Consider the following 13303-nt stretch of genomic DNA (forward strand, 5'->3'; position numbering starts at 1 on the left):
ATTTTGGGGGTACTGAGGTGAACTGAGTGGGCTGAGGAGATTTGAGTGGGCTGAGATTTGAGGGTTGCAAAAATTTGAGCGGGCTGGCAATGCTGAGGGAGCGGGGCAGGCTGAAAACGGAGGGGAGCCGGGGGTTGAGGAGACTTGAGGCAGCTGAGGGAACCAGAGGGTTGAGGAGATTTGGGGGCCTGAGGGAACCAGGGAGCCCAGACAGGGCTGAGGGGGCTGTGGAGGTTCGGGGAGCCCTGCTGGGGCCGAGGGGACCGGCTGGATGAAGGAGTGTTGGAGGCTGAGGGAACCGGAGAGCCCCGACAGGGCTGAGGGGGCTCGGGGGGCTGCAGAGGTTGGGGGAGCCCTGCCGGGGCTGAGTGGACCGGTCGGCTGAGGAGATTTGGGGCCCTGAGGGAACCAGGGAGCCCAGACAGGGCTGAGGGGGCTGCGGAGGTTCGGGGAGCCCTGCCGGGGCCGAGGGGAATGACCGGGTAAGGAGGTGTTGGAGGCTGAGGGAACCGGGGAGCCCCGATAGCGCTGAGGAGGTTTGGGGGGCTGTGGGCACTGAGGCGTCTTCCCGGGCCTGAGGGAATCGGGGGCTGTGGAGCTTTGGGGAGCCCTGCCGGGGCTGCGGGGAGCTGAGGGGGCTTGGGGAGCCAAGAGGGCTTGCGGGGCTGCGGACACCGCGCACCCCTCCCGGGGCTGAGGGACCCGGGGCTGCGGACACCGGGCACCCCTCCCGGGGCTGAGGGACCCGGGGCTGCGGACACCGCGCACCCCTCCCGGGGCTGAGGGAGCCGGGGCTGCGGAGCTTCGCGGAGCTCTCCGGGGGCTGCGGCGGTTTCGGGGGGCTGCGGGCCCCGGGGAGCCCTTCGGGCCGGGGTGCCCCAGCCCAGCTCAGCCCAGCCCGTCCCTGGGCGGGCGGTGGCGGCGGCGGGGCCGGGCGGGCCGGAGGCGGGGGCGGCGGCGGGGGGGCGGCGCGGGGCTCCATCTTCCTCCGTGCGGCGGAGCCGGCGGGACGGCGGGGCACCATGGCTGTCGGTATAGGAAGTGTCTTTTTTTTTTTACCTTCCCCCCCTCGCTTTATTTTTTTTTTTATATCCCTCATCCCTCCCTTTCCACCCCCCCGTTCCCTCTCCAAAACACCTCAAAACCCCCCGAAACCCCCCTCACCCCGGGGGCGAGCGGGAAAAGGGGGACCTTCACACACTCCCCCCTTCCCCCCCCGCCCCCGCGCTGCTTTTTATTCATTTTTCATCTAAATCAATATTTTAAAAAAATTTCCCTCCTTTTTTCCCCCCCTCACCCCCCCCCCCCCCTTCCCCCTCCCCTCAGCCCTGCAGAACATGGCGTCCCCGTCCTAGCGTTTTAAAAATAAGCCGGGGCTGCCATTTTTGTTTGCCTTTTGTCTGCGAATTTTAATAAAAACGTCTGAGAATGTGGGAGAGGCGGCGGATGGAGGGGGGGTGGGGGGAGCACTCAGCCGGCCCACCCCCCCTTCCCCAAACCCCCCCTTCCACCCCCATCCCCCGGCCTTTTTGTCTGGCAAACCCCCCCCCCCTCCGCAAATCCCCTCCCAGGTTGAGGATTTCAACTTCACTTAACCAAACTTCGCCTTTTTCCACCTCTTTTTTTTTTTTCATTATTGTCATCATTATTCCACCAACCCCCCCTCCAAGCAGGAAGAAGAAGGAAAAGAGAGAGAAAAAAAAAGGGGGGAAAAGAGGGGGGGAACATCGAGGAAAATACCCATTTACCAGGATTTTCCCTTTTTCTTTCCCTCTGGATGGTCTAATGGAAAAGTTAATTGCAGCCGAACGTACCTATTTTTGTGGATGTTGCATGTTTTTGGAGGGGGGGGTTTGCTTTTTTAATGCATTCTTGGCTTTTTTTCTGACTTTTTTTGCTTACAGGAGGTGGCAGAAGCAGCGCAGGGGCTGAATATTATCATTACCATCATCATAATCACCATTATTATAATTTTCACCATTTTAATTCCTTTTCTCCTTCCTCTTCTCCTCCTTTTCTTCGCTGTTTTCTGCATTAACTGGTTTTGTCTAGAAAAGTGGTCTCGCTGGCTGGAAGGTCTAATGGAGGGGGGGAGATATTTTTTTCATGGCGTTTTTGGCAGGAATGCGGCAGCTTTAGCGAGGGACCCAAATTTCTGTGGCTGTGTCCCAGAGGTCTGTCTGTCCCTCTCCAACATATATTTAGCCATATACTATTTATACATCCATAATCTCCCGGCCACGTCGGGGGGCCTGGGGGGGGAGCTTAGAGCCGGCGTGGCCACAGTGATGGATTTGAACCCAGGAATGGTGAATTCGATGATTTTGATTTCTTTTTCTCCCTTCAAGGTTGGAGGATGCTCCTTGTTGGGTTATTTTTTTCCCCCCCCGCAAGCCTGCGGTCCTTCGGATAGCAGCCGGGTTTTTTAACCTGGGGACGATGGAGCAGGTGAAAGCGGCTTCGAGCCCGAGGCCTTTGAGATTATAAAGTGATATTTTAGCAGAGAGGTAAAAAAAGTTTTTTTAAGTCCCTCACGGCGTGCCATTTGCCGAGAGGCGGAGGGTCCAGGGCAAGGGGATGGATTTCACCCCCACTTTTCCAGCCAGCTCCCCATCCCTCAGCTTTCCCAACAGCTCAGGGGGCGAGCGGGGCTATAAAAAAAAAAAAAAAAACAACCACTATTTTTTATTTTTTTTTTTTTTTTGTTTTCTTTTTATTTTCCTTTTTTTTTTTTTTTTTTTTTTGTTGTTTTCTCTCTATTTTCAGGCAAAACCCCACGTTCCCACGGGTCGGGTAGGTCGGAGCCGCTTCGCTTTTGTTCCTCCGCTGTGGGATCTCGCGCGCCGGGGGCTGGCGGGGGGTTCGGGGTGTGTGAAGTTGTCCTCCTCCTTGTCCCCCCGTAGAAAAACGCCCCACGTGCAGCACCCGGTCTCAGCTAGAGCTGGAGATGAACGCGGATAAGGGGAAGCAACGCCAGTACTCGCAGAGGTGGGCATGATGGCTGGATGGAGGGGGATCACAGGGAGGAAAAAAAACAACAAAAAACCCCACTGCTTTTAGACGTTTGCAGCTTAAAGCAGCACCTAATGCAGCGGTGTGCATGCATGGGGTTATGTGTGTGTGCTTGTGGAAATAATATGTATGTGCACACCAGAATGCAGGTATTATATGTGTGTGTGTGTATTTCTGTATAAGTGGGGGTATGGTGTTTTTTGGGGGTGTTTTGGGGGTGTGAGGGGCTCCTTGTTTACCCCCTCTGCAGGGAGGGGACCCTGCTCCCAGGGTATGTGTGACCCCCTTGATATTTCCCTTTTAAGCGATGTGCCTTTATATGCATAAAATAATAACGTTCACCCTCAACCCCCCCACACCTTCTGCTTTTTCCCTTAAAAATGTGCATTTTTGGTCGTTGGGCGCGATGTCAGGACAAGTGCATGTTGGATTCGGTGCTCTCACTCCCTCCTCAGGGTGATCCCCTGCCTGTGCCTCGGTTTCCCTGCGTGCTGTCACCCAGGAGTGACCCCCCCTGTGCTGCTGGGGTGGGCATTTGCCCCAGGCTGATTTGTGGTGCTGCCTTTGCCTTGCAGGGTGCCTGGCTGGTCTCTTTTGGGGGGAGGTGGATGTGTTTGAGGTTTGGGGGAGCAGGGCCCCCTCAGGCTGGGGAGTGGTGTGTTTTGTGGGGCATGTGTGCCCTGTGTCTCGTGTGTCACCTCGTGGGCTCTGGGTCTCCCTGCGGGCTGTCCCCGTGTCCCCTCTGCTGGGTCACTGGACCCAAACTGTGGATTTGGGGTCACACCACCTTGGCCCCCATCTTCTGGGAGTGTTGCCACCCTGGTTTCCCCCTCCTCCACCCCTGAGCTGGGGTCTCCAGCGTGTCTTTGCCTCCCCTCCTGCTTGCCACTGGTGCTTGGTTCCTCACCCTGCCCCGTGCACCCCTTTTCCTGCGCGGGGACCCCCGGTCCAGGCTGGGGGCTCGTTTTGGGTTGGTTTTGCTGGAAATGCAGAAGGAGAAGCCCCAGCCCAGGGCCCTTCGGGGGGCGGAAGCCGGGGGTTTAATTGGTTCCATCTTGGGTGAATTCTTGTGGCGTGCAGGCCACCCCCTCCCCGAGCCACAGGGGGCTCGCCCGGCGTTCCTGCTTCGCAGCCATGCCTGCCTCTGCCCCCTTCGCCTTGGGGTGAGTCCTTCTGGGCAGGAGGGATGTGCGTTCCCTGAGCGTGGTGCTAGGTGCTGGTTGGCTTTGGGATGCAGGTTTAGTGGATGGGCACTTGCTTTCCCTCCAAAACTCCTCCTGCTCCAGGTGAACCCCAGGGAAACTTGTTCTTAAGAGGGGACAGCGACCACGGCCTTGTGTTTTGGGGGGGAAACTGAGGCATGCTGGAAGGCAGAGCTGGGTTCCCCGGCCCAGGGAGCATCCCTGGTGTGTGTGGGCTGTGCTGGGAAGGGCGTGCTGGGGTTTGGTGGGGAGCGCTCAGGGTACATCCATGCCCCGGCTCGGTTCTGCCCCGTGCGCCGTCCGTGGCCGCCGCCGGCTCTCCTGCACTCGCCGCTTGCCACGGGGGTGGGACCTGTGCCCTGATGCTCTTGCTGGGACACCTGGGGACACCAAACTCGCTGTCTTGCTCGGTCGAGGACACATTTAGCTACCAAGTGCTGCTCTGATCACCCTGAGTCCCTCCCCTCTCCTCCCAGACCCCCCTCACTTCCAGGCTGTACCAGGTTGGTGGTCGCTCACCGGTCCCTGGGAGCTGCCCCTTTTCTCCCGGCGGTGGCGTGAAAAGAAATCTCTTGTTTCTTTTTATTTCAGCGAAGGCGAGACAGAGAGGGCTGCCAAGGTAGAGGCGTTCCCTAGAGAACTGTAGCTTGACTTAGCGGCAGTTGGGTAGGAAGTTGGAAGGCTCTAGTGAGCTCGTGCCCACCCGTGCCATCATCTACCTCCCATCAATCTGGAGCCTCAGCGACACGTCTCCCCAGGCAGCTGCGCCCACCTGGCTCCAGAGGCCACCCTGTGAGTACCAACCACCGACCCCGACGGCCCCGGCATTGCTGCCACCGCCCCCGCTGTCCCCTCGCCACCACCCCCAGCCCTGGCTTGCCGGCTTCTCCCGCTCTTCCCTCCCCGTGGGTGCACAGGCCAGCAGGATTTTGGTCTCTTTTTAGGGTGCTGCTGCTGCTTCCCCTCCTTGGCCCGGCTGAGCGGTGATGCCGGGTGCTGTGCTGTTCTGGGGAGTTTGGGTTTCAGCCCCGTGGTTTTGGGGCTCTGTGCATCTTTCCTGCTTGCTCTTCCCACATCCCTCTCTTCTGGCTGGGCTGCTTGGGTCTCCACCATGCTTTGGGCGCCCACCTTGTCTCTAGGGATGACCTTTGGCAACCCCTCAGCAGCCAAATCTGGTGCCTGTGGAGGATGTCAGGGGCTCTTCCCACCATGGTTTGGACCACAGGACCCCACGCCACTGGAGATGTTACCCAAGAGATGCCCAGCCAAAAAACTGGGGGGGCACAGAGAGCCCTACCACCCCCCGTGCCCTGCAGAGCTGGGGGGAGACGTGCCGCAGCATTCCCTACCCTTCATCATTTCCATTTTAATGGATTTTCTTTTTTTTTCCACCTTTGCTGCATGTCAGCTTCCATTTTTCATAGTTAGCTGAGAATAGAGAAAAAGGGAGTTTTTATATATATATATATATATACTTTTTTTTCCATCTGCCTTCTTCCCCCTCCCACTCCGTTTCCCAGCCCCAGAGAAGGGGACGCCGCTCCCGACAGAGAAACACTGCACAATTTGTAACATTAAATCGGGACAGGAACAGGGATTTTTAGAATTATTTTGGCAACGCCGACCATTTCTTCCCTCTTGTTCATCCAGCTCCGAGTGTGGTGGTTTTGCAAATAATTTCTCATTTCTTTAGTAAGCCCTCCTCAGGTGGGGGTGGGGAAACACGTGATATTTGTGCTTTTCTCCCCAAAATACCCTTTGTGCCTCTCCAGCTTTGCAGGAAGGATCTTGGGACTGGTGTAGGGTTGGTGCTGTGTCCTGGTGATGGTTTGGGGGCCACGCTGGTGGCTTTGATCTGTCTGGGTGCTGCTGCTGGCTCCACTGGAGCCCAGCGTGCTGTCGGGACAGGGAGAAGGATGGACAGATGGACGGATGGGAAGGACAGAGGTCACGGGGCACCTGCTGAGATGGGGGATCAGCTCCAAAAAACCCTTTTCTAATCATAGCTCCAGTTTCCTGTTTTCCCACGGCTGCTCTGGGGTGGGTGGGGGATTGCTGCCGGGGTGCTTGGTCATGCCTGGGGGGCTCAGAGCCCTCCTGCTCCCTGCCTGTCTCTGTACAAGGGATTCCCTGCTGCCAGCTCTGCTTTTCTCCCTGGTTCCCGGTGTCCAGCCCCTCATGCTGGCACTGGCATCCCTCATCCCGTGCCCATCATCCCAAGAGATCTATATGTGTGTATATATACACACACAACACGTAGCCAGTGGGTAAATGCACGCTGTGGGCGGCCTGTGGGTACATATATAATTACACAAAGGAGCTGGCAGCGGCTGCAGCCGTGCTTGGGAAGGTGCATTTAACATCCCCAGCGAATTCCTGTTCTGTGGCTCCCCCTGTGCCACTGGGGTCTGGACCTGCTCTCACTTCCAAAGCCTAAAATTCAGTGCTTGAGCAGTGGGAGGTGACCTGGAGTGGTTCAAGACTTGGGAAGGGGAATTCCCAAAGCTGATGCCTGGGTGGTGTCCTGGACAGTCTGTGGTGTTGAGAAATTCCTCCCATTCCTTGATACCCTGGAACACACCTCGTCCTGTGCCAGGCTGCTCTGTAGCACAAGGGGCAGGTGGTTCCTCCCTCCCTGCCTTGGTTTCCTCCCAAAACGGGCATGGTCCATCCCACAGCTTCTTCAGGGTAGCTGCTGGGATGTTACATTCTGGTGGGATTCCCTTTCTCTGCACGCTGCCCACCTGCCTGTGGGGAGCTCAGAGCGTGTGTGAACCCTGGGGCAGCAAATGTGAGGAGGAAGAGGAGGAAGGCTCATCATCCCCAAATCCTGCCAGCCCCAAAGCTTCTGGGGATGCACGTTGCTGGAGGCATCGCTCTGGTTTCTCCTGGATTCCTTGCCATGGCCTGGTTTATTTTGGAGCCAGAGCTCCTGTGGGACCCCTTCCCATACATCCCATCAGGATCCTACAGATGCTTACCCTCATGCCCCATAATGGGATTTGCTGGGGTGGTGATGCCATGGGCTGCTCTGCAGGGATCATCCTCTTGCTGCCTCCTTCCAGCTGTTTCCCATTACCCAAAGGTGGATTTAGGATGAGTTTCTCCAACACCTTCAAGCGTCTCCATAAATCTCCCAGCCCTGCTGGTTCCTGGTGTTCCTGTTGAGCTGCTCTGGGTGTCACAGGCACCTCACTTGGCTTTGGAGGGGGATTTTAGGGGGATTCAGCTGGGATTGCTGTTGGGTTCAATGTGCTGCTGTGCTTGCCCTCTCCCATGGCTGTGTCCCATCCACCTCCAATCCCTTCCTGGATGGGACAAATGCTTCCAGAGCTTGGGAGACTTGGGGGTTTTCCTCAAATTTCAGCTTCCTCCTTTTCCTTCCTTTTCCAAGTAGTGTCCTAGTGCACTCACCAGTGTTTTGTGGCCTTTGGGCCTTTGGGCAGGCAGGTGCTTGGTGTCCCCCTGATCCTACAGGAATTTTCATCAGGGAAGATGCGTGGGGGGGTTCCCCAGTCCTGCCCCCCTCGCCAGCTCCCTGCCTTTGCTCAGAGTCTGGGTCTTGCTTCTTGGGGGGGTGATGGTTTGTTTTGGGGGCTCAAGGTGGAAGGGTAGGGGGATGATGTCCCATAACCGCCCCCTCTCTCCCCAGGATGGCGGAGCCTCGCTTCAACAACCCCTACTTCTGGCCGCCCCCGCCCACCATGCCCAGCCAGGTAGGACCCCTGCACCGGGATTCTGGGGGGAGGGAGGGTGAATGGGTGTGGAGAACACTGAGGGGGAGGCTGGGAGTGCCAGGGATCCCAGTTCCTCTGCCCTCACCCACCCGTGTGCCTTCTCCCCCCTCAGCTGGACAACCTGGTCCTGATCAACAAAATCAAGGAGCAGTTGATGGCGGAGAAGATCCGCCCCCCTCACCTGCCTCCCACCTCGGTGGCCTCGCAGCAGCCCCTCCTGGTGCCCCCCTCTCCTGCTGAGAGCAGCCAGTCCATCATGTCCCTGCCAAAACTGCAGCAGGTGCCAGGGCTGCACCCGCAGGCCGTGCCCCAGCCTGACGTGGCCCTGCACGCCCGGCCGGCCACCAGCACCGTCACAGGTATGTGACACTGCTCCTGTCATTCCAGGGGGTAGAGGGTGATGTGGGTCCCCTCAGAACTAATGCTCTATCCCATTGCCCACCAGGGCTGGGGCTGGCATCCCGTGCACCGGCCGTCAGCACCTCGGAATCCAGCCCGGGAACAGGGACCACCACCCCCTCGACCCCCACCTCCACCAGCCAGAGCCGCCTCATCGCCTCCTCGCCCACCCTAATCTCAGGAATCACCAGCCCCCCCCTCCTCGACTCCATCAAGACAATCCAGGGCCACGGCTTGCTGGGGGCGCCCAAGGCCGAGCGGGGCCGCAAGAAGATCAAGGCGGAAAACCCCTCGGGGCCGCCGGTGCTGGTGGTGCCCTACCCCATCCTGGCCTCGGGGGAGACGGCCAAAGAGGGCAAGACGTACAGGTAGGCACCCCCCCGCCCGCTGCGGGGGCCGGGGGCCGTGGCGGGGAGCCCCCCACCCCAGCCCGGTCCCTGCGGGGTTCTCCCCCACACCCTCCAGGTGTAAGGTCTGCCCCTTGACGTTCTTCACCAAGTCGGAGATGCAGATCCACTCCAAGTCGCACACGGAGGCCAAGCCCCACAAGTGCCCCCACTGCTCCAAGTCCTTCGCCAACGCCTCCTACCTGGCCCAGCACCTGCGCATCCACCTGGGCGTCAAACCCTACCACTGCTCCTACTGTGAGAAGTCCTTCCGCCAGCTCTCCCACCTCCAGCAGCACACCCGGTGAGGGCCCCGCCCAGGGGCTGGGGACACTCGGTCCTGCTGCCAGGGAGGGGCACCCACACCCACCAATCTCTCCTGACATCCTTAATGGCCCTGCTTTGCTTGGTCCTGCTGCCATCATCTCCATCATCATCATCCCCCATCATCTCCAGCACCTTCATTGTTTCCACCACAGTCCTCACTCCCAGTGTGCTCATTGATTCCTCCTCACACTGGCTGTCCCCATTGCCTTTATCATCCCTACTACACTGACCATTTTCAGCACTCCATGCCTTCATCTTCAGCACTACCTTCATCTTCATCAAACCCACCATGCTGGTCTGACACCACAGCCCTCATTATCCCCACTGTGCTCAACATCTCCACCACCTTCGTAGTCTCTGGTACCTCCATTGTCTCCCCTACCTTCTTTCCAACCACGTTTACCATCACCAACCATCATCTTTATTACCTTTATTGCCCCCACCATGCTCAGCCATCTCCACTGTGCTTTTCCCACCACACCCCCATGCACCCACCACCTTCAGCTGTGGGCCCCACCATGTCATCTGTCCACGCATGCCAGCCCATCTCCTCCACACTCACCAGTTTCCTGCTCTTCCATCCTCTCCCAATCCCCATCTCTCAGCCCCATGTCTCCCCTTCTTGTCCCCTGTCACCTCCTGGGGCACAGATGTCACTGTGCCCACTGTAACCCTGTGACAGTGTTCACAGAGGTCTTAGGATGAGGGAGTAGAAGGATCTGACTCCATGTTTCAGAAGGCTTGATTTATTATTTTATTATATATATTACATTAAAACTGTGCTAAAAGAATAGAAGAAAGGATTTCATCAGAAGGCTGGCTAAGAATAGAAAAAGAAGGAATGATAACAAAGGCTTGTGGCTCGGACTCTCTGTCTGAGCCAGCTGTGATTGGCCATTAATTAGAAACAACCACATGAGACCAATCACAGATGTACCTGTTGCATTCCACAGCAGCAGATAATCATTGTTTACATTTTGTTCCTGAGGTCTCTCAGCTTCTCAGGAGGAGAAATCCCAAGGAAAGGATTTTTCATAAAACATATCTGTGCCATAACCCCCCACCCCATGTCTCCCCCCCTTCTCCCCTGTCACCTCCTGGGGCACAGATGGCACTGTGCCCACTGTAACCCCCCAGTCCAGTGTGGGATTGGCCCTGGTGGTGGAAGGGGAGGTGACAATGACAATGGTGTGTCCCCAGAATCCACACCGGCGACAGACCCTACAAGTGCCCGCACCCCGGCTGCGAGAAGGCCTTCACCCAGCTCTCCAACCTCCAGGTGGGTGTGTGGGGGCACCCAGGGCAGGGGGCACGGGGTCACCGTGGTCCCCCCCTGACTCCCTGTGTCCCCCCAGTCCCACCAGCGCCAGCACAACAAGGACAAGCCCTACAAGTGCCCCAACTGCTACCGGGCGTACACGGACTCGGCCTCGCTGCAGATCCACCTGTCTGCGCACGCCATCAAGCACGCCAAGGCCTATTGCTGCAGCATGTGCGGCCGTGCCTACACCTCGGTGAGCACGGGAGATGCCCCCAAAGGTGCCCAGAGCCCCCAGCCCCACGCTCACCCACCCTGTGTGCCCCCCACAGGAGACCTATCTGATGAAGCACATGTCCAAACACACGGTGGTGGAGCACCTGGTCAGCCAGCACTCGCCGCAGCGGACGGAGTCACCCGGCATTCCCGTACGGATCTCCCTCATCTAGGCAGGGAGGGGACAGCACCCCCCCAGCGTGAGGAGGAGGAAGAGGAGAGGGAGGAGGAAGAGGAGGAGAAGAAGGAGGAGGAGGAGGAGGAGGACGAGACCCCCAGCGCCGCGGGCCGCGCCCGGGCCGTGCTCCTGCCCGGCTCCCGCAGGTTTGGTGACATCCAAAGACGGTTTCAGAGCACTTTGAATCTCTGCGGTTTGGTTTCTTTTTTTGGGGGAGGGGGGGCAGTGGGGTTTGGGGGTGTCCCCCCTGCCAGGCCCCACCCCCCATTTTTTGGATACAAATATATATATATATATATATATATTTATTGGCCAAGAACTTGGTGCTGCTAAAAAGACCAGAAATTCACCCCAAAAAAGAACCGTGGATGGAGCAAAAAGCAGCTGGGGGGAGAGGAGAAATCCCACCCCCACCCCCCCCCACAGACTCTGGGCCCAAGCACCTCCATTTGGGGTTGATTTTTAACCATTTTGGGGGTTTTTTGTGTTCTTTTGGGGTCCCTTTCGAGGGCGAAGCCGCGGGCAGAGCTGCGTCCCCCCGGTGCCGGCCCCCCATTCCGCAGCCCCAGTTTTGGGGGGTCTGGGGGTCCCCCTGCTTTGCCTTGTGCCTGCCTGTACATACCCCCTGTATAGAGCCGGGGGGCTCTTCCCCCAAACTCATCTATATTCTGTACTTTTTGGTTCATTTTGGATATTAACTGTGTTATTTTTTATACACTTTTTAAGCCTTAACTCAGCGTTTCTTTGGGGTTTTTTTGTTGTTTTTTTTTTTTTTTTTTCAGGGTGTTTTATTTACCTTTTATTAATTTTTAACCCCTCTGTTATTTTTTATCCTCCCCTTATTATTTTTCCCCTTATTTTTTACCCCCCCCCCCCATTATTTCTCCCCTCAATGTTGTACGATATCAATATTGTAACCTTTTTTGTCAGCATGTTAATACTGTGTAAATATGCCTCTTATACACTTAGCCCCCCCCCCTTTTATCTCCCCTTCCCCCAAATTTTGGGGCTTTTTTATTTTCCTCGCTGCCCAGCCAGGCCAGGCCTCCCTAGAGCTAGTTGGTACCTTATTAAAAAAGGGAAAAAAAACAAAAAAAAAAAAAAAGAAAAAAGAGGAGAAAATGGACAAAAAGTTGCCCCTGTTGTTGCCACCCCCATCCTGCATTGTGGTTCCTGGAGAAGCTGGGCAGGCCACGGCCTCACAGTGTGGAAAAGGAATGAAACCCCCCCAGCCCAGCCCCTTTCCAAAAAAAGAGAATAAAAGAGAACAAAAAAAAGAGACCAGAACGGGAATTAATGAAACTGGGGGGTTGTGTTTGTGGGGGAGGGGAAAGATGGGGGGAGGGGACTCCCCTGTGGGGACATCTGGGGACACAGGGGGTCCCTGGTCCCTGTGGGGCTGCAGGAGGGGAGGGGGAAGCTGTGGCTCATCCAGCAGGGGAATTGTCCCAAATTTCCACAGGGACAGAGGTGGCACAGGGCTCCTAGTCCTGCTGGGGATGTGGGTGATTCACTGTGGGGACACCAACTCTGGGGACAGGTCACTGGCCACCACTGCTGGGGACATTTCACTGCAGCCTGGGACATTTCAGCATGGCCATGAACCCTGGTGAGACCTCAGTGTGGCCACCTGGGGACCCTCCAGGAACCTGTCACCACCTCCGGGGACACCTTATGGGCTCACCACAGAGCAGCCACCAGCCTCAGGGACATGTCACAGTGGGCACCATCTCCATGGCCACCAAGGATATGTCACTGCCATGGCCACAGCTTTGGGGACCCCTCACCATTGTGCTTATCAGCGTTTGGGACACTCTTATCAACACCAGTGCTTGGGGACACTGCACCATGGCTGTGTCACTGCCACCAGCTCTGGGGACACCTCAGTACAGATGCTACATCCAGGGATCAGCTCCAGGGATGTGTCACAGCCCCGGGACATCTCCAGGGACAGGCCACCACCTCCCACCTGTGTCCTGCTAAGCCCTGGGGGTCACCTGGAGGTGTGGAGGGTGCCACTGTCACCACAGTGATGTCCCCACCTCCCAGCTGGGGGCAGCAGGGATCCCCAGGTCACACAGAATGTCCCCACTGCCCTCAGGATGTCCCACCACCCTCGGTGGCATTGGACACATCCCTTAGTTTAGAACAGAAATTTGGAGGTCGGAAGTGAAGAAAACTGGGAGAGTCCCAGGTTTGATTTTTTTTTTTCAGTGTTTATTAAAAACAAAAACAAAAAACAGGAAAGGGGGGGTGGGACCATGTGTGGTTTTTTTTCAATTTTTTTTTTTTTTCCTTTTCTTTTCTTAAAAAGATCGTGCTGGCTGAGGGGGGGAGTGGGGGGGTCCTTACCTGCCTGGGGGGGGACCCCCACCACTGTCCTCTGCTTGGGCGCCCCCAAACCCAGCCCAGAGTGTGGGGGGTGTGTGTGAACGGGGGGTGACGCCTCCTCCGCGCCCCCCACCCCTCCCTGACCCCTTTTGGGGGGTGTCCAAACCTCCCTGTGGGGGCCCCAATCCCAGCTGGGG

General features: G+C 57.2%; 1 protein-coding gene across 4 annotated transcripts; it reads left to right on the plus strand.

Moving 5' to 3' along the window:
- Positions 1-972: 972 nt before the first annotated feature.
- On the plus strand, positions 973-10852 carry ZNF362 (zinc finger protein 362). Of its 4 annotated transcripts, none has more exons than XM_054292126.1 (10): positions 973-1032; positions 2767-2793; positions 2904-2988; positions 7867-7930; positions 8064-8310; positions 8397-8718; positions 8816-9040; positions 10264-10342; positions 10419-10577; positions 10654-10852. In XM_054292126.1, exons 1-10 carry the CDS (start codon positions 1023-1025, stop codon positions 10768-10770), a joined length of 1335 nt encoding a protein of 444 aa, XP_054148101.1. In that variant the 5' UTR covers positions 973-1022; the 3' UTR covers positions 10771-10852. The 4 variants fall into 4 exon arrangements, with proteins under 4 accessions (XP_054148101.1, XP_054148102.1, XP_054148104.1 ...); XM_054292129.1 differs by lacking the exon at positions 973-1032 and adding an exon at positions 1679-2717 and having other exon boundaries at positions 2756-2793; XM_054292127.1 differs by lacking the exon at positions 2767-2793 and having other exon boundaries at positions 982-1032.
- Positions 10853-13303: the final 2451 nt, after the last annotated feature.

This window comes from Melozone crissalis, unplaced genomic scaffold, assembly GCF_028551555.1.
Source record: "Melozone crissalis strain CALT ecotype California unplaced genomic scaffold, PUWL_Pcris_2 ptg000107l_1, whole genome shotgun sequence".
In the NCBI taxonomy this organism is placed as follows: domain Eukaryota; kingdom Metazoa; phylum Chordata; class Aves; order Passeriformes; family Passerellidae; genus Melozone; species Melozone crissalis.